The 26,824-nt window shown below is 41.4% G+C and overlaps 2 protein-coding genes across 2 annotated transcripts; one reads left to right on the plus strand and one right to left on the minus strand.

Moving 5' to 3' along the window:
* The first annotated feature begins 634 nt into the window (after positions 1-634).
* On the plus strand, positions 635-15,174 carry LOC129818413 (SH2B adapter protein 2-like). Its single transcript, XM_055874264.1, has 9 exons — positions 635-1,016; positions 7,025-7,760; positions 8,050-8,151; positions 10,380-10,471; positions 10,749-10,834; positions 10,927-11,073; positions 11,163-11,359; positions 11,736-11,907; positions 13,273-15,174. Exons 2-9 carry the CDS (start codon positions 7,260-7,262, stop codon positions 13,593-13,595), a joined length of 1,620 nt encoding a protein of 539 aa, XP_055730239.1. The 5' UTR covers positions 635-1,016; positions 7,025-7,259; the 3' UTR covers positions 13,596-15,174.
* Positions 15,175-16,207: 1,033 nt separating this feature from the next.
* Positions 16,208-19,283, minus strand: LOC129818419 (uncharacterized). Its single transcript, XM_055874277.1, has one exon. It carries the CDS (start codon positions 19,259-19,261, stop codon positions 18,083-18,085), a length of 1,179 nt encoding a protein of 392 aa, XP_055730252.1. The 5' UTR covers positions 19,262-19,283; the 3' UTR covers positions 16,208-18,082.
* Positions 19,284-26,824: the final 7,541 nt, after the last annotated feature.

The raw sequence follows: 26,824 nt of genomic DNA on the forward strand, positions 1-26,824 counted from the left end.
GTGGCATTCTTTCACATGACATTCCTTTGTCATGCCAATACTCTGTTTTATCCTACATCGATTGAGCCGTGTGAAAAGGCCTATAAACAATATAATAGAGTTATAAGTTGAAACGGTGCCTAATGTCAGACTATTGTAAGTGGTCTTCCTTTGCGTTTGCCAAAACATGTAAGTAGGCTCTGTCTAATAGAGGCTACATGTAGCCTAATTTTCTCGTAATGTAAGGGGTTTCAAATACTTACGTACAATCTGTAATCATTTTTGTGTATATTTTTGTGTGGAAGTAGGAAGTGGGCTAAAACTCTGGTTTTGTTGAGCAATGTAGACTAGAGCCAAAACTCCATCTTGTTTCCTTTAATGGCCCAGTGCAGTCAAAAACGTGATTTCCTGTGTTTTATATACATTTCCACACTATGAGGATGGAATAATATTGTGAAAATTATGATAATGCTCTTTTAGTATAAGAGCTGTTAGAAAAGACCTGACATTTCTGCCTGTTTTGGTGGGATGTAGTTTTGGCCTGCCTGGTGACATCACTAGGTCGTAAATTAGTCAATAGACCAATAGGAAAGAGAGTTCCAAAACTCTCTGCCAATAACAGCTAGTTTTCAGTTTTCCCCTCCCCACTCAGACCACTCCCAGACAGTCCTAGCAAAATTCTTGTTAGAGAAATTGCTCATGCTATGAAGATATTTTTGTATCTTTTTGACCATTTTATTTTCAAACAATCACAGTAGGGTACTTAATTGTTACCCAGAAATGATTTGATATTAAGATTTTTTTAAATGACTGCATTGGACCTTTAAACAAGGCGGCATTGATCAGACTACCCACGCTGTGCGGCGCGCGCTAGTGTCTTCACTTTTGATGAAGGGGGACACGTTGAAGTAGCTATAGCTATAGGCTTCCATAGAAATTATATTTTTGTGACTGATAATCCATTTCCTAACCTGTCGTAATTCGTTAAATGAGAGGACAAAGACAGACAATGCTGCGAGTATACTGCTGATGATAAGGTAAGCGTTCATTGATAGACTTAATTATAATTACCCATCTGAGTTAATTAACGGTATAACCTATACTGTAGGTAGTAATTACTTTACCGATTAAAACGTGACTGATTTAATTTTGATTAAATATGCGACTGTTTTGTCCTCGAGCTCGCTATGGAAATGCAATTGATTTATGTATGGCTTTTGAAGTGCCGCTCATATTGCGAGTGTCTCCCCCAAATTAACTCGCGCAGAAGCGTCTATTACCGCATTATGAATCCCTCAAGGGTTCAACTGTGGGACATGTAACAGAAAAAATCATATAGACTAGGTTTTTAAAAATTATATATGAAAGTAAACGGAATGTGAAACGGTGTATTTATTATGAACTCATCGGTGTTGGTCTATGCATCATCCATCCATGACGCTACATAGCCACCATCAGTCGGTGTCACACTACTTATAAAGGCTGTAGGCCGATTTATGAAGTCTTCATAAGCACTACATGGTCTAAATGCTTCATGTATCATTTATAAACAGAAAACTAAAATAAAGTTTGAAAATTTGGCATAACCATTTTCAGTAAGAATGTTTTCTGAAGCATATAGGATTTCTTAAGGGTTTATGAAGGCTTCATAATGCCTTAGAACATGGTTCATTTTGGACTGATGTTTTAAAGTTCTGGCAGGATTCAAAACAGAATTTATGCAGAACATGATACATTCTGTTTTCTTGGCATATAAATAACATCACCTAAAATGTGTGAACAGACAACCTATTCCATAGATATCCAAGAGGTCTGGGTCTTTATGGCACAGGAGGTAGTGTGGTTGTGTTTTGACAAAGAATCGCTGGTTCAACCCCCACTCCAGATATTCCACTTCAGTTGCTACATTCTGATGCTCACTTCAATTCTATGAATGTGCAAAGTTCACCTCCTTCCCTTTGTTTTTCATAACTCCTATCTTTGGGACACAAAAATGTCAGAGTCATGATGATATGATATGAGAGACAGTTAAGCCATAACATTCCATATCTCTGCTGTTATATTATGCATGAGAACTTCATCTACCAGTCAATACATGTTTGGTATGCTTTGCCATTGATGTTGGTCAAAGCCTTGTCGTCTTGATCTGAGTGGAATGTTTTTGTTTCATTCAGGCCAGTGTTTGCCTAAGTTACATATATGAATTGGATTTTGGATCTGCCTCAAAGCCACATTGGCCATGTATCTAATTGGATGCTGTTGAACGTTCTATTTCTCTGTGTATGTTTTGGTGATGCAGTTACGTTATGTTTATGATTGTTTAATTCTGTCCTCTGTGCAAAACATGTTGTGTGTGTGTGTGAGGGAGTTTTAGTTTGCTTAGTGAAATTGCATGCGTGTGTGTTTGGTTATGCTCACTTATTTGTATGGGCATTTATGTTCTGTGTGTGTGTGTGTGTGTGTTTGGCCAGCTGCTTTTCTGTGTGTGGGTGGAGTGGTGTCAGAGGTCTGAGCCACTTACAGTTACTTCCTGTCTCTGCATAACGTTGTATAGGAGAGGGGGCGCTGGTCAGGAGTGATCATGTTTCTCCTCTCAATTCACACACACAAAACACACACACACAAACTGTGCTGCAGGCATGAAAATCATTTGCTCAATAACATAAATTAATTATCTTTTTCCCAACCAGAACTGTATAGGTAATGGACTGCCATAGGAATTGCCATGAAATAACCTAGAAAATGGCCTCTGACTCACTGTCATTAGCAGAAATGTCACTGAAAATATTACAGAAACAGCACTAGAAATGTGCAGGAAATTTAGGGGCAGAAGTCACTGATGCCAAATTGGACTCGCCCCATAGAGAATGTCCATGGTTTGTAAAGCTGAGAGGTCCTTTGGATTTCTCCACACTAACTAGTGAAGTTAGAGAGGCATGTCCTCAATGTCCCTCAGGGCCCTCATATACTCTCTCAGGTTTGGCACACCGTTCATTAAATGTTGAGATGTCGGATGTGCTCTGCTGATTTTTTGGGGGGAGAAAATGACTCAATATTCCTTCTCAAGTTCCTTGAAAGTAGAGGAAGGGGAAGTTGTATTAGCTGAGCAATTCAGATCTGGGTGGATATTAAACACCTACTTTAAAATCTAAAAGATATTAGAATATTTATTCTAGACTCTAAAGACTCCTGCTGTGAAGTGAAAATGTTAGTTTGAATAACAATTATATTTATGTCCTGAGGTCCTATGAGTACAGATTCAGTAAGTTGTGTGGGTATCTGCCATCTTAACTCAGGTCAGAGAGAGAATGTATGGAATGTGCATAATGGTATCTAGGGACCCATTGGCATCGCAGCCAATGGTTGATGGGATTCTTTAACTTTGTCTTATGAAGCGGAAATAACACCACCTGGTAAGAGAATCTGCATTGGACTGTATCACTGGACGCAGAGCGGGAATCTGAGTGATAAAAGAAAATATGCAGAAATAAGATAAAGTTTGCACTTTTTAAAATTCTGATAAGGTAGAAACGTAGTTACCTTCTAATTTAATCTGTTGCGCATTGAGTTTTAAAATCCACAAAAAGTAATCAAACTATACCAGAGACTAATGTGGGTGGGATTCACACCAATTTAAATTTTTCCCTACGCATGTAGCTGCTTTTCTTGGTCCCAATTCCAATTAACCAGCCATAAATCCGAAGATTGTCGCTCATATAGTGAGGACCTGGCAGTTAACCTTCTCACGTTAAGCTTCTCACACTATCCTTCTGTTAGTAATGGCTTTAAATGCCGTCTCTGGCTAGTCACTCACCCTCACTCATCAAATCAAATCAAACTTTATTTATCACATGCGTCGAATACAATTGTAGACCTTACCCTGAAATGCTTACTTGCAAGCCCTTAACCAACAGTGCCGCTCAAGAAGAGTTAAGAAAATATTTACCAAATAAACTAAAGTAAAAAGTTACACAATAATGTAACAAACAACACACAAAAAAAAAAAAACGATCCCCATTGGCACTGTATAAATTGACTTAAAAATGCATCCCTCCTAAATCCTTCCCTGACAATGTAGCTTGTTCTGTTCCAAACCAAGTGGCGAGGCTGCAGTTGTGCTGAGACACAGACTCCTGATTGTAGCTTTAAGGGATCACAGATAGATGAAAGCATTGGGTGGTCCTTGCTTTCACTTATTCAATCACATCCCACTGGGCACATCACCTCATTTAAATGTGGATAATTGGGTAATATTAAGTTTAGACATTGATCAATGAGATTTACAACCTATATTCATTCACCTACTCAAAAAAACTGTCAAAAGTTAGTTGAATTTCCAACTATCTAAGCACAAGATACATCTCCTTCAAATGTTGATATTTGGTTGCATTGACAACCAAACACAATTCAATATCACTTTTGAAATGCAAAAATACAATTTGAATTGTTAGATACTACTGCACTGTCGGAGCTAGGAACACAAGCATTTCGCTACATCCGCATTAACATCTGCTAAATATGTGTATGTGACCAATAAGATTTGATTTGATAAATAGCCTATTAACTTGTCGGCAAGTTAACAAATTATATGTTGGATTCACGTGTCCACCTCAACCAAAAATTAAAGTTAAAGAATGGAACTAAGCCATTAAGTCAATAAATATCATTACATTTTGAAACAACCAGAGCTTGAAACCCTAGGTGTATTGTATTGTCTATTTTTAGTTGAATTCTTGGTTGAATTTGAACAATAGCTGTTGATGACTTTCCAAATGCTATATAGGCCTAAATAGCATCATTGATGATATATGAGTGATAAAGTATGGTCACATTTAATTTGCTCTATTAAGCCTACCCTTTTGGAATGACTTTGATATCAACAGTGCATCTATTTCGTTTTTTAAGCGGAGATCTCTGTCTCAACAATCATTCTCACGATAGCACATTGGGAATATTCTGTGACAGCTATCATAGATAAGCAAGGCTTGCTTAAAACTCTGAATGGGAGATCAAAGAGTAGTTGTAGGTAGATCAATTCTCCAGTAGGAGGTGCTGCCCAGCCTATTGTTTTTTTTTCAGATAGTGGATATAACATTGAAGATCTGACGTTGTTTTTGAAATTTACATTTGGTTACCATGATGCCATCATCGTGTGGTAGATGTCACCCTCAAATGTCACCCTGCCATCATGTCACCCATCATGTCACCAAAATTAACAGTTTACGTTGATGACTTTTTTTCAAATCCAATGTATTTTCCATGTAGATTCCACGCCACAATACATTGACAAATTACATTGAAGCAACGTTGATTCAACGTTGATTGAATGAGGACACATTTGATGAGCATCTCAAGCAATGAGACGATGCATTTTGTTATAACATTTTGCACTGTCTTATATTCCAATGATGGATCTTTGATCAGGTGACTATATAATGTTTTTCCCCCCCAGACAATTTACATTTCCTGGAAGGCGACACTGTATTCATACATTATTCAGACATAGGAACCAGCATAGAAGTAGTGATCAAACCTAACTCATACCTCAGTCTCATAATGACGGATGTTCACTGTGACAATAACACACACACACACACACACACACACACACACACACACACACACACACACACACACACACACACACACACACACACACACACACACAGAGTTGGGGGAATGAACCCAAACAAAAACTGTACGAAATGTAAGAACATCAAAATGGATGATATGGAGGATTGTAATTACATAAAATATGTTTGACTGCGGCTCTATCTACTATTGAAAAGCATCCCTTATCCTTGAATAACAGGAAAATCTCCAGACTCATCATAATGTACTGAGTTCGCGACCACACATATCCAGTAAATTACTGTATCTCTGCCAGAATGACAATAAAACTGCTAACACAGACACATTCTGTGATAACTGTCGTTTTGTGCAGGGTTGGCAGTGACAGTGGGGGGGGGGGGGGGGGGGGGGTTGTAGTTTCCTCCTGCCCATGGTGACAGGGCCCCTCACTAGCGTTTGTCACCATTTTTTTAAAGACCATCTCGTCGTGACAGCCACAGCCATTAGAAGATAATTAGGCTGAAATCTCCCTTCGCTCGTCATAAAAGTCCAATCAGTAGAGACGTTGATTCAATGTGAGGCGGCCAGCTGCCCAGGCCTGATCGTCTAGCCCATCTAGCCCCGGCCCTGATACCATTAATTGGACCTCTTTAATATTTATGGATCATCTTTAAGATAAGGAGATATGTATTTCTCTCCTGCTGAGCCCTTATTTCAAAGGATGGCTGTTCAGTGCTAGGTGATAACCCCCTGCCATTGTGCCTGAGAGAAATCTTGTCACATTTTGGCAGCTTATCTGCTAGGCTGCAGACAAGAGCACAGCATGTGTACAATTACAGACTTGGACCTCCTTCATTGAAGACAATGTGAAATAGCAAATAGGTCATTTTCTTTCTCGAGAAAGTCAGCAAATGTTACTATAACGTCAGCGTTAAGGAGTAGTCTTACTCTGGCCTCCCTCCTACTTGGGCCTCCTATCCTTTTTTCCAATCTCTTTTTTCTCTCTGTTCAAAGCTTCATTAAACTTTGAAGCTGCATATTTCCCTTCCCGGCCCCCACTGCCAAAGAGCAGTGATGCATGCATCTAAATGGTCAGGGAGGAACCAGATAAGGTGTACTTGCAGTTTGCTTCTCCCAAAAAAGCATAATTTTATATTTAACAAAAACCTATTAGTTGAAAGTGATATTCAAACCAGTGCTTGTATCAGACCGGTACACAGTCTTGTATTGATTGTAGTCAGTCGTTGTTAGGGTATTGATGAGTATCATGTTACAGTCTCCCACATGAGACAGGGAGTGTCACATGTTTTTGTTTGAGATTAGGATTTTAGGATAGGCCGTCATATCAGGTAGGAGGGGATGTAAAATGGAGGTGTCTCTATAACAGCACACCAGAGTATCCACTATGAAATAATGAGGGTATCCTAAAATACAACTCAACTCCCTCATATCTTCTGACCTTCTCTATCCACAGATCTCACCAGCCGAATGCACTGAGGAGGATTTAGAGCAGGATTGAGTGAGGAGGAACTCTCTCAGTTCTGTATTCGGGATTATTGGGTGTGGTTTAGGGCAGAGCTGACTTAGCCAATCAAACCTGAGGAAGTTCCCCTGACAGCCTGCTGTCCTAAGGGGGTGACTGTTAGATCTGCTTGCACCTACAGTATTCCTCTGATCCACTGGGCCCTCCAGCCGCTCCCTGGTCTCTGATGGAGGGCAGCCCAGAGAAGCAGAAGCCCAGCCCGCGACACCGGCCCAAACCCAGGGGCCCCTCCACACTGACTCTGGGCCAGTCCCGCAGCACAGAGGACCTATCTGAGGGCCTCCCCAGGGCCAACTTCAGGAAGGGCTTCTCCCTACGTAACGTCAGCCTGTGTGTGGTGGACGGGGTCCGGGACATGCTCCAGAGGAGCCGAGGAGCCTCTCCAGAACCCCGCTGCAGGCTCAACGGGGATACGGGAGGGTGTTGGAGTCCCCGCCTGCTGCGTATGCCCCGGGGATCCCGCAGTGCTGCCCTGAGGCCCCTGCCAGCTGAGGTGCAGAGGGAAGGAGCCCTGCGTTACATGGTGGCGGACGACTCACACAGCATGGGCAGCAATGCTCAGTGGCAGAAGTGTCGTCTGCTGCTGAGGAGGATGAGAGGAGGAAGAGAAGGAGGGGTCACTGAAGGGGAGGGGGGCTTCCTGCTGGAGTTCTATGTGCCGCCCAAGGTAGGTTCCCTGGTCCGCGCAGAAGTTGGCTTGAGCTTTGATTGGTTATCTCAAACTGTGAGAAAGGCACAAAGCAGAACCAATCAGTAAAAAAGCACATCCTCTTCATTATCAACGCATCGTTCCAACGACATCAACATAGCCTTTCCAGACTCTGAAGTCAGGAGTACTTCGAGTTAGGTGTCAGCCACTAGTGAACTATATGAATTTTGGCAAAACTACCAGTGAAAAATAGATTTCTAACAGTGATGCAGTGCTAACTTTAACTTGTCTTTTTTCTCTGACCCAGTCGTCCAAGCCCAAATTGAGTGTTCCTCTGACAGCCGTAATGGAGGTGCGGACCACCATGCCCCTGGAGATGCCAGACAGGGACAACACCTTTGTCCTCAAGGTCAGCTTTACTTGTAATGTCAGTACATTTTTAACACAAGTGTACAGTTGAAGTCGAAAGTTTACATACACTTAGGCTGGAGTCATTAAAACGTGTTTTTCAACCACTCCACAAATGTCTTGTTAACAAACTATAGTTTTGGCAAGTCGGTAAGGACATCTACTTTGTGCATGACACAAGTAATTTTTCCAGCAATTGTTTACAGACAGATTATTTCACTTATAATTCACTGTATCACAATTCCAGTGGGTCAGAAGTTTACATACACTAAGTTGACTGTGCCTTTAAACAGCTTGGAAAATTCCAGAAAATTATGTCATGGCTTTATAGAAGCTTTTGATAGGATAGTGTACAATTGGAGGTGTACGTGTGGATGTATTTCAAGGCCTACCTTCAAACTCAGTGCCTCTTTGCTTGACATCATAGGAAAATCAAAAGAAATCAGCCAAGACCTCAGAAAAAATTGTAGACCTCCACAAGTCTGGTTCATCCTTGGGAGCAATTTCCAAACGCCTGAAGGTACCACGTTCATCTGTACAAACAGTAGTTAGCAAGTATAAACACCATGGGACCACGCAGCCGTCATACCGCTCAGGAAGGAGACTCGTTCTGTTTCCTAGAGATGAACGTACTTTGGTGCAAAAAGTGCAAATCAATCCCAGAACAGCAGCAAAGGACCTTGTGAAGATGCTGGAGGAAACGGGTACAAAAGTATCTATATCCACAATAAAATGAGTTCTATCTTGACATAACCTGAAAGACCGCTCAGCAAGGAAGAAGCCACTACTCCAAAAGCGCCATAAAAAAGCCAGACTACAGTTTACAACTGCACATGGGGACAAAGATCGTACTTTTTGGAGAAATGTCCTCTGGTCTGATGAAACAAAAATAGAACTGTTTGGCCGTAATGACCATCGTTATGTTTGGAGGAAAAAGGGGAAGGCTTCCAAGCCGAAGAACACCATCCCAACCGTGAAGCACGGGGTTGGCAGCATCCTGTTGTGGGGGTGCTTTGCTGCAGGAGGGACTGCACTTCACAAAATAGATGGCATCATGAGGCAGGAAAATTATGTGGATATATTGAAGCAACATCTCAAGACATCAGTCAGGAAGTAAAGCTTAAAGCTTGGTCGCAAATGGGTCTTCCAGATGGACAATGACCCCAAGCATACTTCCAAAGTTGTGGCAAAATGGCTTAAGGACAACAAAGTCAAGGTATTGGAGTGGCCATCACAAAGCCCTGACCTCAATCCTATAGAGAATTTGTGGGCAGAACTGAAAAAGCGTGTGCGAGCAAAGAGGCCTACACACCTGATTCAGTTACACCAGCTCTGTCAGGAGGAATGGGCCAAAATTCACCCAACTTATTGTGGGAAGCTTGTGGAAGGCTACCCGAAACGTTTGACCCAAGTTAAACAATTTAAAGGCAATGCTACCAAATACTAATTGAGTGTATGTAAACTTCTGACCCACTGGGAATGTGATGAAAGAATAAAAGCTGAAATAAATCTTTCTCTCTACTATTATTCTGACATTTCACATTCTTAAAATAAAGTGGTGATCCTAACTGACCTAAGACAGGGAATTTTTACTGGGATTAAATGTCAGGAATTGTGAAAAGCTGAGTTTAAATGTATTTGACTAAAGTGTATGTAAACTTCCGACTTCGACTGTATGTAGGCGTTATGACATTACAGTCAGGGTTACCAAATGCTCTGTATGATGCAGATTTGCGTAATGAACCAAACAGTGAATGACTGTGAATGTAGTTAATTGAGTCCCTCACTCTGTATACACTTGTCAAACACGTCTTTTGTAGTCATCAATGTCAATGCTTTGTGCACAGTGAGATGCAACTACAGAGATGCAGTTGACAGAGAGACAAATAGTCGGCTGAGGTAAACCACAGACCATATTGTTCAGCTAAGCTCTTGTCAGTAGGCCAAAACAGGCTTCTAATATGGTACCATCAAGATATGTTCTGTTACATTCACTCAATTATAGGTTGGCCTATATATAGTATATATTGAAATTATCTTATATTCATCAGTGACCTTCAGCCCTGTAAGAACTACGTTTGATAGATAAATATGTGCTGTATAATAGAACTTAACCATCTATATAATTTGGTTTCTTTATACACCTATTTAATACTCTCATATCTACACAAGTGTCTATTTGATTTTGAATGTGCTAATATTGTGCCTTATCCAATGCTTGTGTTGCAGGTGGAGAATGGGGGAGAATACATCCTGGAGACATTAGACTCCCTTCAGAAACACTCCTGGGTGGCTGACATTCAGGACTGCATAGACCCGGGGTAAAGAAAAATACCATTACACTTTCTTCTCTGTGATCTAGGGGTGAATCTTAATGAAATCTACAAGTGCAGGTAGATTCCTTCCCTTCTCTCTGTTCCTGCACTGATGTGAAAGCAAAATCCCAGTGGGCAACCACGATATTGCTTTCATCTACCTTGTCTTTTCAGATTGACAGAAGACTATTGAGGTGTACCCCATATAGATGATTTTATGCAGTAACAATCAAACCAGTTCCTTCTCATCCCGTTTTAATGTGTTTATGTCTTCTTTGTGCAGGGACAGTGGAGATGACATTGAGCTGACGTCTTGTCCTCATGGCCAGTTCCCCTCGGTGTCCACCTGTAACTGTGAGCTCACGGCTCGTGAGTATTTATTCACTTTAATTAGTAATGGTAACTCAGCATCTGACTGTATAGGGTAACTTTCTCTCCATGCTCTCTCTATGTCCACCCAGACATACCCAAGACCCCTCAGCACCGTGCTGGTCCCTGTGGCCCCTCAGGGCCCCGCTTTCGGACCCTGTTGGCCTCCCCTTTGCACCCCACTCATGTCCCCCTAGAACGCTTCCTCCAGTCACTGGAGTCCAACAGGCCTGGAGCAGGTAATGGCCAGCTCTCTATGTGGAAATGCTACTTTTTGCTAAGACAATATTGTGATAAAAGGTGCTTATATTATGCTTCTCACCCGTAGGTGAAGGAACACCCCGCTCTGAGATGGACACCTCTCTGACCTGCTACCCATGGTTCCACGGTACACTGTCTCGAGTGAGTGCTGCTCAGCTGGTGTTGGTGGGCGGAGCCCGGAGCCATGGGCTCTTTGTGATTCGCCAGAGCGAGACGCGCCCGGGAGAATACGTCCTCACCTTCAACTTCCAGGGCAAAGCCAAGGTACACTCAGACGCAACCTGGTTCCAAACTAGTCTCTTTATCTGGCCGGCTGCCCATTCACTCAGGGTTTGCGTCACAAGGGCAAAATCTGTCTGTATTTGTCATAGCCCTGCACATGTAAACCACATGCTTCCCGTGCTGAGTATTGGCCATATGGCCTTGATTCATTAAAACAATTATTCACCCAAAGATTCCCTTGTATTCCCCTGCTAGTTCACCCAAATGTATCTAATCTTATGGACACATGAAAGTAGTCTAGCAACGACCCAAGATGTGTGTGTTTACTAAGCTACAGCTTAGCATTAGCATTGTTGAACGCAAACCAATGGTAATGGTAGAAATACCTAACGGCATGCCTCTACGTCTCTGTGAGCAGCACCTGCGTCTGTCTGTGGACTCTCAGGGCCAGTGCCATGTGCACCACCTGTGGTTCCAGAGCGTGGGGGACATGCTGCAGCACTTCCACTGCCACCCCATTCCGTTGGAGTCTCGCGGGGCTGCAGATGTCACGCTGCGATGCTACGTCCAGACACAGCGCAGCCGCCCAGGTAACACATGGGCTAATGCTGTCTTACTGTTTGAGATATGTAAAATGTAGGCTAATATGATTATAATAATGTCCAACATGTCTAGTGCCCAAAAACATCCCTGCATTCCTTGATTCCTGACCCATATCTAACCTCTCATCTTAAATGTGTTCAGTCAAGCATTTACATTATCAAAGCTACAAAAAGGGTTACCTAGCCGAAAAATAGTTTTCAAAGAAAAAGTAGTTTCAAGCCGACAAAGGAGTCTTTTAGGAAAGATCCACTGGACTAGGCAAGCATAAGGAATTGAGGATCACTCTTCCAGGCTGATGTCTTTTTGATGATTCGCCACAAGGGAAGGGAGAGGCGAAAGAGACAAAGGGCACTTTTAGTTGTCCTAATCCCCTTTTCTCTGGTCCTCCCTCTGTAGGATTACCTTCTTTACTCAGTGCTGCTCTCTCTTCCCTCACCTGCTCCAATTGTAGCCAATCCTCTTACTGTGGCCAGTACTCAATTGTCATTCTCAAGTAAAAGTCTAAAAGTATTTGGTTTTAAATATACTTAAGTATCAAAAGTAAATGCTAAAATGTACATAAGTATCAAAAGTAAAAGTATAAACCATTTCAAATTCCTTATATTAAGCAAACCAGACGGCACAATTCTCTTTTTTTTTTATTGACGGATAGCCAGGGGCACACTCCGACACTCAGACATAATTTACAAACGAAGTTTAGTGAGTCTGCCAGATCAGAGGCGGTAGGGATGATCAGAGATGTTCTCTTGATAAGTGTGTGAAGTGGACCATTTTCCTGTCAAAATGCAACGAGTACTTTTAGGTGTCAGGGAAAATGTATGGAGTAAAAAGTACATGATTTTCTTTAGTAATGTAGTGGAGTAAAAGTTGTCAAAACTGTAAATAGTAAAGTACAGACCCCAAAACCGACGTAAGTAAAAATACTTTAAAGTACTACTTAAGTACTTTACACCACTGGTAACCCCTCTTAGTGCCAGCCTTTCTGTTTTAATTTGGTCTCCTGTTTTGATTTCTACTGAAATATCCTCCTTCACAAATCATTCCCTATGGATCACTAAAACCAGTCCTCTTGTTTTGTTTTTATCTTAAGATGTTATTTTGTACTATTACCCCCTGAATATAGAACATAGAACATCATATTATTGTAATTGCAATTTCTGACTTGATGCTGCTGTGCTCCAAGCTAGATCTATGGTAGCCTGATCCACCATCCTGACTGCTGCGTTTTATTTTAGTTTCACAACAGAATGTAAGCTTGCGAAATCAGGATTGTCGAACAAGGTTAGATCTATGGTGCATTTTTCTGTGTGTTTCTAACATGTCTCGTGTATCCATTGGGTTCCTCTTTGCAGAGCTCTGTGTGTCTCGGATGTCCACCCCTACCAGAGAGCCTGGCTGTCGGAACGGCCTCCACCAATTGGCACAATTCTTTCCCGGAGTCTTGCAGCCAGTTGGTGGATCTGTGGACTCTCCTCTCCCCCCCAGTTCCCCTGCTCTACCCCGCATTCTGCCTCCCTTCCCCAGACTAGAGGATGGGGGTGATGGGGGCTTACGGAGTCGCAGTGGCAGCATAGAGCATCTTCTACCGCCCTCTGGTGGCTCAGCTGATGAACAGCAGGAGACCGAGGGAGCACAAAGAACAAGAGCAGTAGAGAACCAGTACTCTCTCTACTGAGGAACCTTGACGTCATCTATGACTCTGACAGCATCAGGATCAGATATCTGTTTTGTCAAATGGATTTTGCAGGTGGTGGAACAGGTTTGGAGAGTCTTTACGCACAAAATATATTGATGAATAAAAACAATATAGTGGTTTGATTCATCCTGAAAGTTGTCATATTCAAGTTTAGTCCCTGAAATATTGGATGGTGGTAAAAAGTGTACAATAGGGGTTGAACAATAGTTATAAATCTACCCTAATCCTCACTAATCATGGAACTGTATGACAACAGTCCAGTCGTCGTGAACTGTGCTCCATGCTCCAGGTTTAACCTGCTACGTGTGGTCTGAGTTCCATAATGATTCAAATGGCTACATGCCCCAAATTATTCCACAACGTTAGCCTACTATGACCCACTAATGCTAGCGACCCTCAGGAAACACACGGACGTGACAGAGTAAAGAAAGGTAAGGTAATGGAATGATGCCAAATGTAAGCTACAAGAAAACAAACACTAAAGTGACACTTGTAAATGTATCTGGGTATTACTGACAGTGGCTCCTGATAGATATTTATGTTAATATTTAACATGATACACATTGTAAAAGAAAATGGTGAAAAGCCCAGGCGTAAGCTGTAATTAAAACATTCTAAAGCGCATACATCAAATCGGCAGGTTCAGCCCTACAGAAGCTTGGGTTTCCAAATTTCATCCATACAATTTATGAGGGCACAATTAAAATGTTGAATAACGGCACAGCTATTTGTAGCCTATTTCACTGTCGAAAAGAGGCCGTAAATCATGTCATGTTGATGTGGTTTTCAGTTTGCTTCCATATGGCTGGTTTCACATTCGTCTCCAGGGATCATAAGGAAAAATCATCTAAAACAATTGCTGTGCATTTACAATCCCCTTCTCCAAACGTATTACTCATTTACCTAGCTCTTATCAATAGTTCTTATCAAGTTATACATTACAGTGAATGGAGAATGCTGTTATTTCTATCGGGAAATATTGTTATCTCTAATCGCTCAACCTTATTCATGGTTTCCTCGCCACACCATTTCTTAGACCTCCCCCTCGAATGGATAGCGGGAGAATAGCATGCTATTCTCATGCTTAAGTTCAAGGTAAGAATACACATAGTGCATAAAAAGGAAGTAACGTTCCATTTACGCGCGTTTAACTCTGGTCAGAATCGGGTAGGAATGGATCGGGACGTGCAGTGAACTTGAGATAACGACTTGTGGTAGTTGTCAATGTCATGGAATCTCAGAACTAACACATGACAAGGAAGAAGAGGATGATACACCCCAGTGGATGGAACTGTTATATTCAACCTCATCCTCTTCATCCCTCCCAGATCTCAGTCATCCCCTTTGATCAAAAGACTGTGGCCCCGTGTCTGTAGCATAATAAATTGATTCTCTAGTGAGTTTCATAAATCCCTTGGCCCCATGGAGTATTACCATTAGTCAACAGGGAGCAATATTAATTTGTAATAAAACCATTCTTACAGAAATGCCACTGTGCTTGCTACTATGAAATGTTGGTGTAACTACCTGAATAAAATTGTATCAAATGCAAAAGAAATGTAAAGGCCCAGTGCAGTCAAAATGTGATTTTCCTGTGTTGTATATACAGTGCATTCGGAAAGTAATCAGACACTTGACTTTTTCCACATTTTGTTACGTCACTGCCTTATTCTAAAATTGATTAAAGTTTTTTTTTTTACTCTAGTCAGCCAAGTTATAGACTGCTCTCTCTGCTTCCGCACGGCAAGCAGTTCCAGAGGGCCAAGTCAAGATCCAAAATAACACCTAGTTTTCATGTTACATATCCCTCCCATCAGGCTCGTCCAATTAGGCCCCTCACTCAGACCACTCCGACAGTCCTAGCAAAATTCTTGTTTGAAAAATTGCTCTTACCTAAGAAGCTATTTTTGTTTCTTTTTGACCATTTTAATTGAAAACAATCAATCATAGTACGGTACTTGAACGTTGACCCAGAAATTATTTGATAATCGCTAGGTTTCCATCCAATTGGACAGATTTATGTGAATAGTCTAAAATCTGCATAAAAACAATATGCGCATTTTCCCACCAGAGGTGTTAACATCAAATTGACTTGTTGCAGATAAAAGCCTGTGCGTGATGAGGTAGTGCACATAAAAATACATTTTGTGGTTAAATTCTCATGTACCAAAAAAAAAAGGCATCTGGTGTTAAAAATATTTGACTACACTACACTAACCAAACACTTATTATTATTCCCCATATTTTAAAGTTCGGTCTTTTAAAATATATACTTACAAGAACATCAATGCATTGCCATTGGGATAATTATAACTCTACTGCCTCTGTAAATTTGCTAACTATAATATTTTTTATATATACATTAAAGCTACCTCAAAAGTAGTGTATATTAGTTCATCAAACATGAATAGGACTACATTTTGAAGTCTGAAAATGTCTGACACACATTGGTCACGTGCATCTCTACTAGACTGAATTGTAGGGCCGGGACGATAACCAGTATCGCGATGCTCGTTATTATCGTGGCAAGAAAACAAAACACGAAGCAGATTTCTTCTTTAGGAAAACAGTCCTACTGTTCGAAACAAACATTATGTTGTCATCCAGAGTCACATTTATTTATTTTCCAAGCTTATAGCACACAATATTTTACATACAGCAGGTTTTTAAAAAGGAAGGGCCATATTGCAATACTCGTACCGGCCCTACTGAATTGATGCATCTGTAGGAGAGAAAATAAACACTAATTATTCTGAACTGTGTAGTACCCATTTTTGTACGGTTCTACAACACTGGAAAGTGCTGCTGTAACCCTTATGATTAACCCTCTTTGTATTCAGTATTGTATCAATACTGACACATGCTAATAAAGACCCAAGTGACATTCCTTTTTCATGTGCTTCCATAAGCACACTTTTAAAATAATTTATTCATCTTAAATACATTAAAAGTGTTGAGGCAGGGAAAATGACATGAGATTGGACATACATGTTCTTATATCAAATATCTTAAAAGGCACATTTCAACTAATTTACTGTACACAAAGTTATCTTGTCTCACTGATTTTACATTTTATTATTTCTGTACAGGAGCCCAGTACAGAAGCCCACCTAGGGCGCTTCAGTGCACTAGTCCGTTGCAGGAGTCTCATCTAAATTGAATTACCAAACATTTTCTCAAAAGCACCTTTTCACCCAGCTACAACTGCTGCTCAGCTGGCTGACACCTAGCTCTCAAACTCTAGGCGGCATTCTGCTTTATCCCTACAGGTCTCAACCATTTGCTTCGCCCACGACTGCCTCATGTGAAATACAATCCAGACACTGTGTTTCAACGTTTAGAACCGTCAATAATCATGGTTTGCGATACGGCTTTCAAAACATATGGCCCATATCCTTCATCAGTGAGAAAGAATCCTTCAAATAAAAATATACTTACCTATAGCAGTTTTGCAGATCCATACATCTATGGGTGCCTCCATCCGACAAAATTAAACTTCTACTACACTTCCCGAGTTATGCTTACGCACAGGTGTTCAGAGCATGCTAGATAGCTAATAGATAGCTACCGTCTGTTTTCCTTAAACACGAGCTGTAACATGGCGATATGCCTGTGTGGGAACCATAATCCTATCAAGGTGTGTATCAATTTATCCTTTTTTTAAAGTATTTCTCACTGATATGAAAGATAAGGTCCTTATGCTTCCAAAACCATATCGGAAGCGATGCAGGTTAATGTTCAGACCGAGCAGCAGGGATCTTAACAAAACTCCCTTACAGAAGACGCCTTCATTTAATGACTCTTATGTGTAATGTAATGGAACTGAGAGTCATGATCAAGAGCTATCTGATGCCAAGGTCCAAACTTGTGCAGCCAGGTATCATCAGCTTACTTCCCACACTTAAAACTGTGCTCATGACATAAAATTCACTTTTCACAACTTTTTAAAAGCCAAGTTGAATCATAGCACCATATTGAACGTTAGCCTAATTAACCATTGCACCGTTCTGCAATTCATTCAACACTGCAGAATCAATCAAAACTGCAATATAGGCCTAAACCAATATGCTTTGGTTCCTCACTGCATCACTTCCTACATCAAACTTCCAACAATTTCCATTTTAAATAAATATTTATCTTTTCTAGTGAAAGATATGCAAACACACAAGTGGTACAGTGCAGTCTTGTGATTGTGGAGCAGTTCAACCCAAAGCACCAATAATCACTCAATCATCAGCATCTATTACATCTATTACAGTATTATTATTAACATATATTCTTAGGTTAAACAGCTTTCATTAGGACATCTGGATACAGCAAGAATGGAACAGATGGAAACCAATCAAGGGTGTGTTAAGTTGGCACAAGGTATGTCCCTTACCATTGCACTCAGGCTTCCCATATAAATCATATAGTGTAGATGAAAAGAATACCCTCCTATGCTTGTCCTGCGTCAGTTTGCAAAATCAATTTCCTCCCCGTTTCAAGTTGACCAGAATAGACACTGCTATTATGACCAACACTCCCACAGCCATCTCCATCATCTTGCCCATCTCCTGGTCTTTGATGGCCTCTTTCTTCCTCGTAATCTCCTCCTTCCTAACTCGCAGCTCCTCCTCTCTCAGGAGCTGGGATTTGTAGTGGGATTTGATGAAGTTGTCAAAGTCGAAAATGTTCTTGCTGTCTATCCCCAAGGCGGAAGTCTGGCGTGCCTCCCTCGTTGGCTGAGATGAGGAGCTCTTGGTGTCCTTCGCGGAAGGTTTGCTCGCTCCAGTAACGTCTCCCTGACTCAGAATGCCTCGGTCGTATTTCTTCCTCAGCCCCTTGTTGCCCAACACGTTGTAAGCCTCGCTGATGTTGGAGAAGCGGTTCGTAGCCTCCTCGCTGCCTGCATTCTTATCTGGGTGGTAGACGAAAGACTGCTTGTAGTAAGCCGTCTTGATCTGAGCTTGCGTGGCGGTTGGCGACACTTCGAGGATTTCATAATATGCCGTTCTGCTTTTATATAGGGGCTCAGACATGTTGCCGTTGCCATAAGGTCTCACAAATAACTGCTCATGAGACTGTCGCAAACTAAAGCTCGATTGTCCGATGGCAAATCGCACCATACACAGAGATCTTCTCTGCTCGCGCCTGGTTTGAGTTATGGTGGCCGTCACGAGACGGTTTCTTATCCAACTTGAAGCTCTAGAGGCAATAACATGGACCTGTGTGTCGGCCAGGTGTGGTGAACTGAGATAAAACCACCTTGAAGCACTATCGAGTACTCTTATATCCTCACTGTCTGACAAGTTATTCCTCCGTGCAGAACCAAAATGTAATATCCCCTCACCGCATTTTGAAATAAGATCGTGGCAAAATCCAATCTTAAATCCACCGTCGGTGAGTCTGATGAGGACCCTTGAGTTCTCAGTTCTTAAAGTCTCCTCAGGAATTCCGAGAGACGGCAACCGTGTCCAGTTGCCGGGCCGGGCTGTATTATCATGGTCATTTTGAGCTTCGCCAGACCGATATTCTGTCAGCAAGCTTGTGGCTTGTATTGCGCCTTTAGCTTGGTTGCCCTCAATCCTCAGAGGCAACTGATAATATGTGTTTTGAAGAATTCTGTAGGCCCCATTACTCAATTTCAGTCTGACCTCCGCCATGTTTGCAAAGAGCTAATAATAACAATTCCAGTTACAGCAACGGGCCAATAAAAACCTTGGTACTTGGAAAGCGCACAGAAAGTAGCCAATCAAATGTGAGAAACATGTTTGAGACTCATCACAGCGTTACGTCATGGTAATTACGCAACATTTGTTTCTGGGGTATCTGTACTTTACTGTAGTATTTATATTTATTACAACCTTTACTTTTATTTCACTCCTAAAGAAAAGAATGTACTTCTAACTCCGTACATTTTTCCTGACAGCCAAAAATAGTCTACTCGTTAAAATCTTTATGCTTAGCAGGACAGGGTAACTGTCAAATGTACACGAACATCCCTGGTCGTCTCTACTACCTCTGTCTGATCTGACGGACTCACTAACACACATGCTTCGTTTGTATGTCAAAGTGTTGGAGTGTGCCCTTGGCAATCTATCAATTTAAAAAAACACGAACATTATGCCGTCTGGTTTGCTTAATATAATGAATTTTAAATTATTTATAATTTTACTTTTAATACTTAGGTATATTTTAGCAATTACATTTAGCCTACTTTGAATACTAAGTATATTTAAAACCAAATACTTTTAGACTTTCACCCAAGTTGTATTTTACTGGGTGACTTTTACTTGAGTCATTTTCTATCAAGATATTTTTCTTTTTGACAATTGGGTACTTTTTCCACCACTGGTTTCTATGTGTTTGATGCAATTCCATTTGCTCCGTTCCAGCCATCATTATGAGCCTTCCTCCCTTCAGCAGCCTCCACTGCTCTACAGGTACACTACAGACACTTATATTTCTCTCTGACCCATTTTTCTCAGGTCTCCCCTCACTTTCTGATCTTTCTTTTTGACCTCTCTGGTCTCTTTATCTCTGTTCTCTGAACTCTATCTAGTCGTTGACTTCTCCCAGAGCAGATGATCTTGTCTCTCGCCTTTATTAGTCTTTGACTCCTCTCTATATGAAAAGGACAAATATAAGCACCCACCTAATTATTATATTACATGTGGTGATTCCTCATGAAAGCAGGACAAAATAATACCATGATTTTTTGGGATTTTCAGGAAATGTAATCTATAGAATGTTCCTTTGGAGGAAGGATTGTTGACACACACTCTCTGACATATTTATTTGGACAGTGAGGCTAAAACGTTTAATTTGGCTCTATACTGCAGCACTTTGGATTTGAGAGCAAATGTTTCATAAAAGGGTATTTTCATTCCTATCTGTTTTACCATTTAGAAATGAAATAAAAGCACTATGTATCTAGTTCCCACATTTGAAGGTGACATACACTACCGTTGAAAAGTTTGGGGTCACTTAGAAATGTCGTCGTTTTCCATGAAAACATACCTGAAATAAGTTGCAAAATGAATAGGAATTATAGTCAAGACGTTGACAAGGTTATAAATAATGCTTTTTAATTGAAATAATAATTGTGTCCTTCAAACTTTTCTTCGTCAAAGAATCCTCCATTTGCAGCAATTACAACCTTGCAGACCATTGGCATTCTAGTTGTCAATTTGTTGAGGCAATCGGAAGAGATTTCACCTCATGCTTCCTGAAGCACCTCCCACAAGTTGGATTGGCTTGATGGGCACTTCTTACGTACCATACGTTCAAGCTGCTCCCACAACAGCTCACTAGGGTTGAGTTCCGGTGATTGTGCTGGCCACTCCGTTATTGACAGAATACCAGCTGACTACTTCTTCCCTAAATATTTCTTGCATATTTTGGAGCTGTGCTTTGGGTTATTATCCTGTTGCAGAAGGAAATTGGCTCCAATTAAGCGCCGTCCACAGGGTATGGCATGGCGTTGCAAAATGGAGTGATAGTCTTCCTTCTTCAAGATCCCATTTACCCTGTACAAATCTCCCACTTTAACACCAACAGCATCTTTTCATTTTTTCTACCTCTCACGAATGTTCTTCTTTGTGATCCGAACACCTCAAACTTAGATTTGTCTGTCCATAACACCTTTTTCCCAATCTTTTTCTGTCCAGTGTCTGTGTTCTTTTGCCCATCTTAATCTTTTCTTTTTTATTGGCCAGTCTGAGATATGGCTTTTTCTTTGCAACTCTGCCTAGAAGGCCCGCATCCCGTAGTCGCCTCTTCACTGTTAACGTTGAGACTGGTGTTTTGCGGGTACTATTTAATGAAGCTGCCAGTTGAGGACTTGTGAGGCGTCTGTTTCTCAAACTAGACACCGATGTACTTGTCCTCTTGCTCAGTTGTGCACCGGGGCCTGCCACTCCTCTTTTTATTCTGGTTAGCGCCAGTTTGCGCTGTTCTGTGAAGGGAGTACACCTTGTTGTATGAAATCTTCAGTTTCTTGGCAATGTCTCGCATGGGAATGGAATAGCCTTCATTTCTCAGAACAAGAATAGACTGACGAGTTTCAGAAGAAAGTTCTTTGTTTCTGGCCATTTTGAGCCTGTAATCGAACCCACAAATTCTGATGCTCCAGATACTCAACTAGTGTAAAGAATGCCAGTTTTATTTCTTCTTTAATCAGCACAAACATTTTCAGCTGTGCTAACATAATTGCAAACGGGTTTTCTAATGATCAATTAGCCTTTTCAAATGATAAACTTGGATTAGCTAACACAACGTGCCATTGGAACACAGAAGTGATGGCTGCTGATAATGGGCCTCTGTACGCCTATGTAGATATTCCATGAAAAAACAGCCGTTTCCAGCTACAATAGTAATTTACAACATTAACAATGTCTACACTGTATTAGTTTAATGAACAAAAAAAACGACATTTCTAAGTGACCCCAAACTTTTGAACGGCAGTGTAAGTATTTGGACAAATTCCCTTATGTATTAAAGTAGTCAAACGTTGAGTATTTGGTCCCATATTGCTAGCACGGAGTGACTATATCAAGCTTCTGACTCTACAAACTTGTTGGATGAATTTGCAGTTTTTGTTTTGGTTGTGTTTCGGGTTATGTTGTGCCCAGTAGAAATTAATGATAAATAATGTATTGTGTCATTTTGGAGTGACTTTTTGCAATTAAGAATGTAATATGTTTCTGAACACTTCTTCATTAATGTGGATGCTACCATGAGTACGGATAATCATGAATCATGAATAATGATAAGTGAAAGTTAGAGGCACAAAGATCATACCCCCAAGACATGCTAACCTCTCACGATATTTATGCCTCTGTAACTTTCATAATTATCCATAATCATGGTAGCATCCAACATTAATGTAGAAGTATTCAGAAAAATATATTCCATTCTCATTTACAACAAAAGGGACTCCAAAATGACACAATACATTATTTACCATTAATTTCTATTTTAAAATATATATATACACTGCTCAAAAAAATAAAGGGAACACTTAAACAACACAATGTAACTCTAAGTCAATCACACTTCTGTGAAATCAAACTGTCCACTTAGGAAGCAACACTGATTGACAATAAATTTCACATGCTGTTGTGCAAATAGAATAGACAACAGGTGGAAATTATAGGCAATTAGCAAGACACCCCCAATAAAGGAGTGGTTCTGCAGGTGGTGATCACAGACCACTTCTCAGTTCCTATGCTTCCTGGCTGATGTTTTGGTCACTTTTGAATGCTGGCGGTGCTTTCACTCTAGTGGTAGCATGAGACGGAGTCTACAACCCACACAAGTGGCTCAGGTAGTGCAGCTCATCCAGGATGGCACATCAATGCGAGCTGTGGCAAGAAGGTTTGCTGTGTCTGTCAGCGTAGTGTTCAGAGCATGGAGGCGCTACCAGGAGACAGGCCAGTACATCAGGAGACGTGGAGGAGGCCGTAAGAGGGCAACAACCCAGCAGCAGGACCGCTACCTCCGCCTTTGTGCAAGGAGGAGCAGGAGGAGCACTGCCAGAGCCCTGCAAAATGACCTCCAGCAGGCCACAAATGTACATGTGTCTGCTCAAACGGTCAGAAACAGACTCCATGAGGGTGGTATGAGGGCCCGACGTCCACAGGTGGGGGTTGTGCTTACAGCCCAACACTGTGCAGGACGTTTGGCATTTGCCAGAGAACACCAAGATTGGCAAATTCGCCACTGGCGCCCTGTGCTCTTCACAGATGAAAGCAGGTTCACACTGAGCACATGTGACAGACGTGACAGAGTCTGGAGACGCTGTGGAGAACGTTCTGCTGCCTGCAACATCCTCCAGCATGACCGATTTGGCGTTGGGTCAGTCATGGTGTGGGGTGGCATTTCTTTGGGGGGCCGCACAGCCCTCCATGTGCTCGCCAGAGGTAGCCTGACTGTCATTAGGTACCGAGATGAGATCCTCAGACCCCTTGTGAGACCATATGCTGGTGCGGTTGGCCCTGGGTTCCTCCTAATGCAAGACAATGCTAGACCTCATGTGGCTGGAGTGTGTCAGCAGTTCCTGCAAGAGGAAGGCATTGATGCTATGGACTGGCCCGCCCGTTCCCCAGACCTGAATCCAATTGAGGCCATCTGGGACATCATGTCTCGCTCCATCCACCAACGCCACGTTGCACCACAGACTGTCCAGGAGTTGGCGGATGCTTTAGTCCAGGTCTGGGAGGAGATCCCTCAGGAGACCATCCGCCACCTCATCAGGAGCATGCCCAGGCGTTGTAGGGAGGTCATACAGGCACGTGGAGGCCACACACACTACTGAGCCTCATTTTGACTTGTTTTAAGGACATTACATCAAAGTTGGATCAGCTTGTAGTGTGGTTTTCCACTTTAATTTTGAGTGTGACTCCAAATCCAGACCTCCATGGGTTGATAAATTTGATTTCCATTGATCATTTTTGTGTGATTTTGTTGTCAGCACATTCAACTATGTAAAGAAACAAGTATTTAATAAGAATATTTCATTCATTCAGATCTAGGATGTGTTATTTTAGTGTTCCCTTTCTTTTTTGAGCAGTGTATATTTCACCTTTATTTAACCAGGTAGGCCAGTTGAGAACAAGTTATCATTTACAACTGCGACCTGGCCAAGATAAAGCAAAGCAGTGTGACAGAAACAACAACACAGAGTTACACATGGAATAAACAAACATACAGTCAATAATACAATAGAAAAAGTCTATATAGAGTGTGTGCAAATGAGGTAGGATATGGGAGCTAAGGAAATAAATAGGCCATAGTGGCGAAATAATTACAGTATAGCAATTAAACACTGGAGTGATAGTTGTGCAGAAGATGAGTGTGCAAGTAGAGATACTGGGGTGCAAATATTACCGCTTGCTCTGTAATATTAGTAGTATTTTGTTTTCAATAAAACATTTCTTACATTAATTTATGACTATAGAGAAATATATAAACATGATATGGAAAATAAATATTTTTGTATTATTTGGCAAATTTTTCAATATGTTGTTGAACATCATATATTCTACAGGCATATCAAAATTCCAGAGTTATGGCCCATTTAAAACAGAGAAATTGTCATAGTAGGCAATAGACGGGTAGGTTGTTTAGCAACAAAACCGATGTGTACACGACCCTTGGGGCAAAACAGACGGGGTTGGCTTTAATAGAATCAAGGAATTGTTAACAACATTTAAACTGATGTTTATTTAAATAATTAGCACTTATCTCTCAAATAAATTGTTACAAATGTTGGGTTAGCTAGCTAGCAAATTTGAGCCATATTGTATGAGTATAGACGTGACATAAGTCAAAACACCTCAAAATAAGACATATCAATAACAAAATACAACGAGCTGAAACGAGCCATCTTCTCTCTCTCTCTCTGTCTCTCTCTGTCTCTCTCTGTCTCTCTCTGTCTCTTTCTGTCCGTATGAACAAGGTCCTGTTGACAGCTGGATCCTAATTAGGTCCTTGGATCAAACCCACTACCAGACACTGGGCCTCTGGGCAATCATGTTTGAAGAGCTCCTGGACCATTTACTGGTCCTTCTAACTTTCTCTGACCTCCATGCCATAGAGTACAGCCTCCAGAGCCCTGGAAAGCTCATAGGCACTAGGGAGGTAGTGTTTGATGAAGCCCAGTTTAGGGCTAAGATTCAGGGCTACCTGACCTACTGGAGGGGCAATAGGGAGTAGATGTGGAGGAGGCCTGGAAGTGCAAGAAGTGTCCCTATGAGGATAGCGGTGACTGGAGTAGAGATATAGGCCACAAGGGCTGGTGATAGTTAATAAGTGAGCCAAGTTGGAGGGTCCCAAGTCAGATGGTCGAATTTGGATGCGTCCAATTTGGAAAGTCCAAAGTCGAATGGCCCCAAGTTGGATGGGTCCACATTGGAGTCCCAAATCGGAGGATAGTGTGAAGTTTGTGTGTTTGAAGAAGGTTATTTCATTGCCCTAAGGTGCAAGCTTAATTAGCAATATTAACATTTGGTTTATTTAGAGATAAGTGGGATACCTCAGCAGTTACAATAACCACTTATAGGTGTATATTCCTTTTTGTAACTATTGAAATATCAAAGCAAATCAAATGTTATTTGTCACATTCCGAATACTCCAGGTGTAGACGTTACAGTGAAATGCTTACTTACAAGCCCTAACCAACAATGCAGTTTAAAAATGTTTAAAATCCATACAGAAATAAGAATAAGAAATAAAAGTAACAAGTAATTAAAGAGCAGCAGTAAAATAACAATAGTGATACAGGGGTACCGGTACAGAGTCAATGTGCAGGGGCACCGGTTAGTTGAGGTAGTTGAGGTAATATGTACATGTAGGTAGAATTATTAAAATGACTATGCATAGATAATAACAGAGAGTAGCAGCAGAGGGGTGGGGGGGGGGGGCAATGCAAATAGTCTGGGTAGCCATTTTATTAGATGTTCAGGAGTCTTATGGCTTGGGGGTAGAAGCTGTTTAGAAGCCTCTATGGACCTAGACTTGGCGCTCCGGTACCGCTTGCCATGCGGTAACAGAGAGAACAGTCTATGAATAGGGTGGCTGGAGTCTTTGACAATTTTTAGGACCTTCCTCTGACACTGCCTGGTGTGGAGGTCCTGGATGGCAGGAAGCTTGGCCCCAGTGAAATACTGGGCCGTACGCACTACCCTCTGTAGTGCCTTGCGGTCGGAGGCCGAGCAGTTGCCATACCAGGCAGTGTTGCAACCAGCCAGGATGCTCTTGATGGTGCAGCTGTAGAACCTTTTAAGGATTTGAGGACCCATGCCAAATCTTTTCAGTCTCTTGAGGGGGTATAGGTTTTGTCGTGCCTTCTTCACGACTGTCTTGGTGTGCTTGGACCATGTCAGTTTGTTGGTGATGTGGACACCAAGGAAGTTCTATACAGTATGTTCACTTTTTGTAAACGTTTCTGTCTTACCATGAATTACAATATAAGAAATTAATTCAAGGATGAGTCTAACATTTATATTGTCTGAGATGTTTCGAAGGAATCACAGAGTAAAACCATGCAAATGAGGCGTCAACTAAACTGCAGTTATTTCCTCCACCAGGTGGCGCTAGTGTGTAACACATAGATATGTTTTTTAAAGCGATCATAATTCTGATAATATATGAACTGTTCCCAAAACAGTAATTTTGAATGACAGTTTTTATTCTTCATAATCTGGAAGGGAGGCCTATTTAAA

The sequence above is a fragment of the Salvelinus fontinalis genome, chromosome 2 (assembly GCF_029448725.1).
Source record: "Salvelinus fontinalis isolate EN_2023a chromosome 2, ASM2944872v1, whole genome shotgun sequence".
Taxonomy (NCBI): domain Eukaryota; kingdom Metazoa; phylum Chordata; class Actinopteri; order Salmoniformes; family Salmonidae; genus Salvelinus; species Salvelinus fontinalis.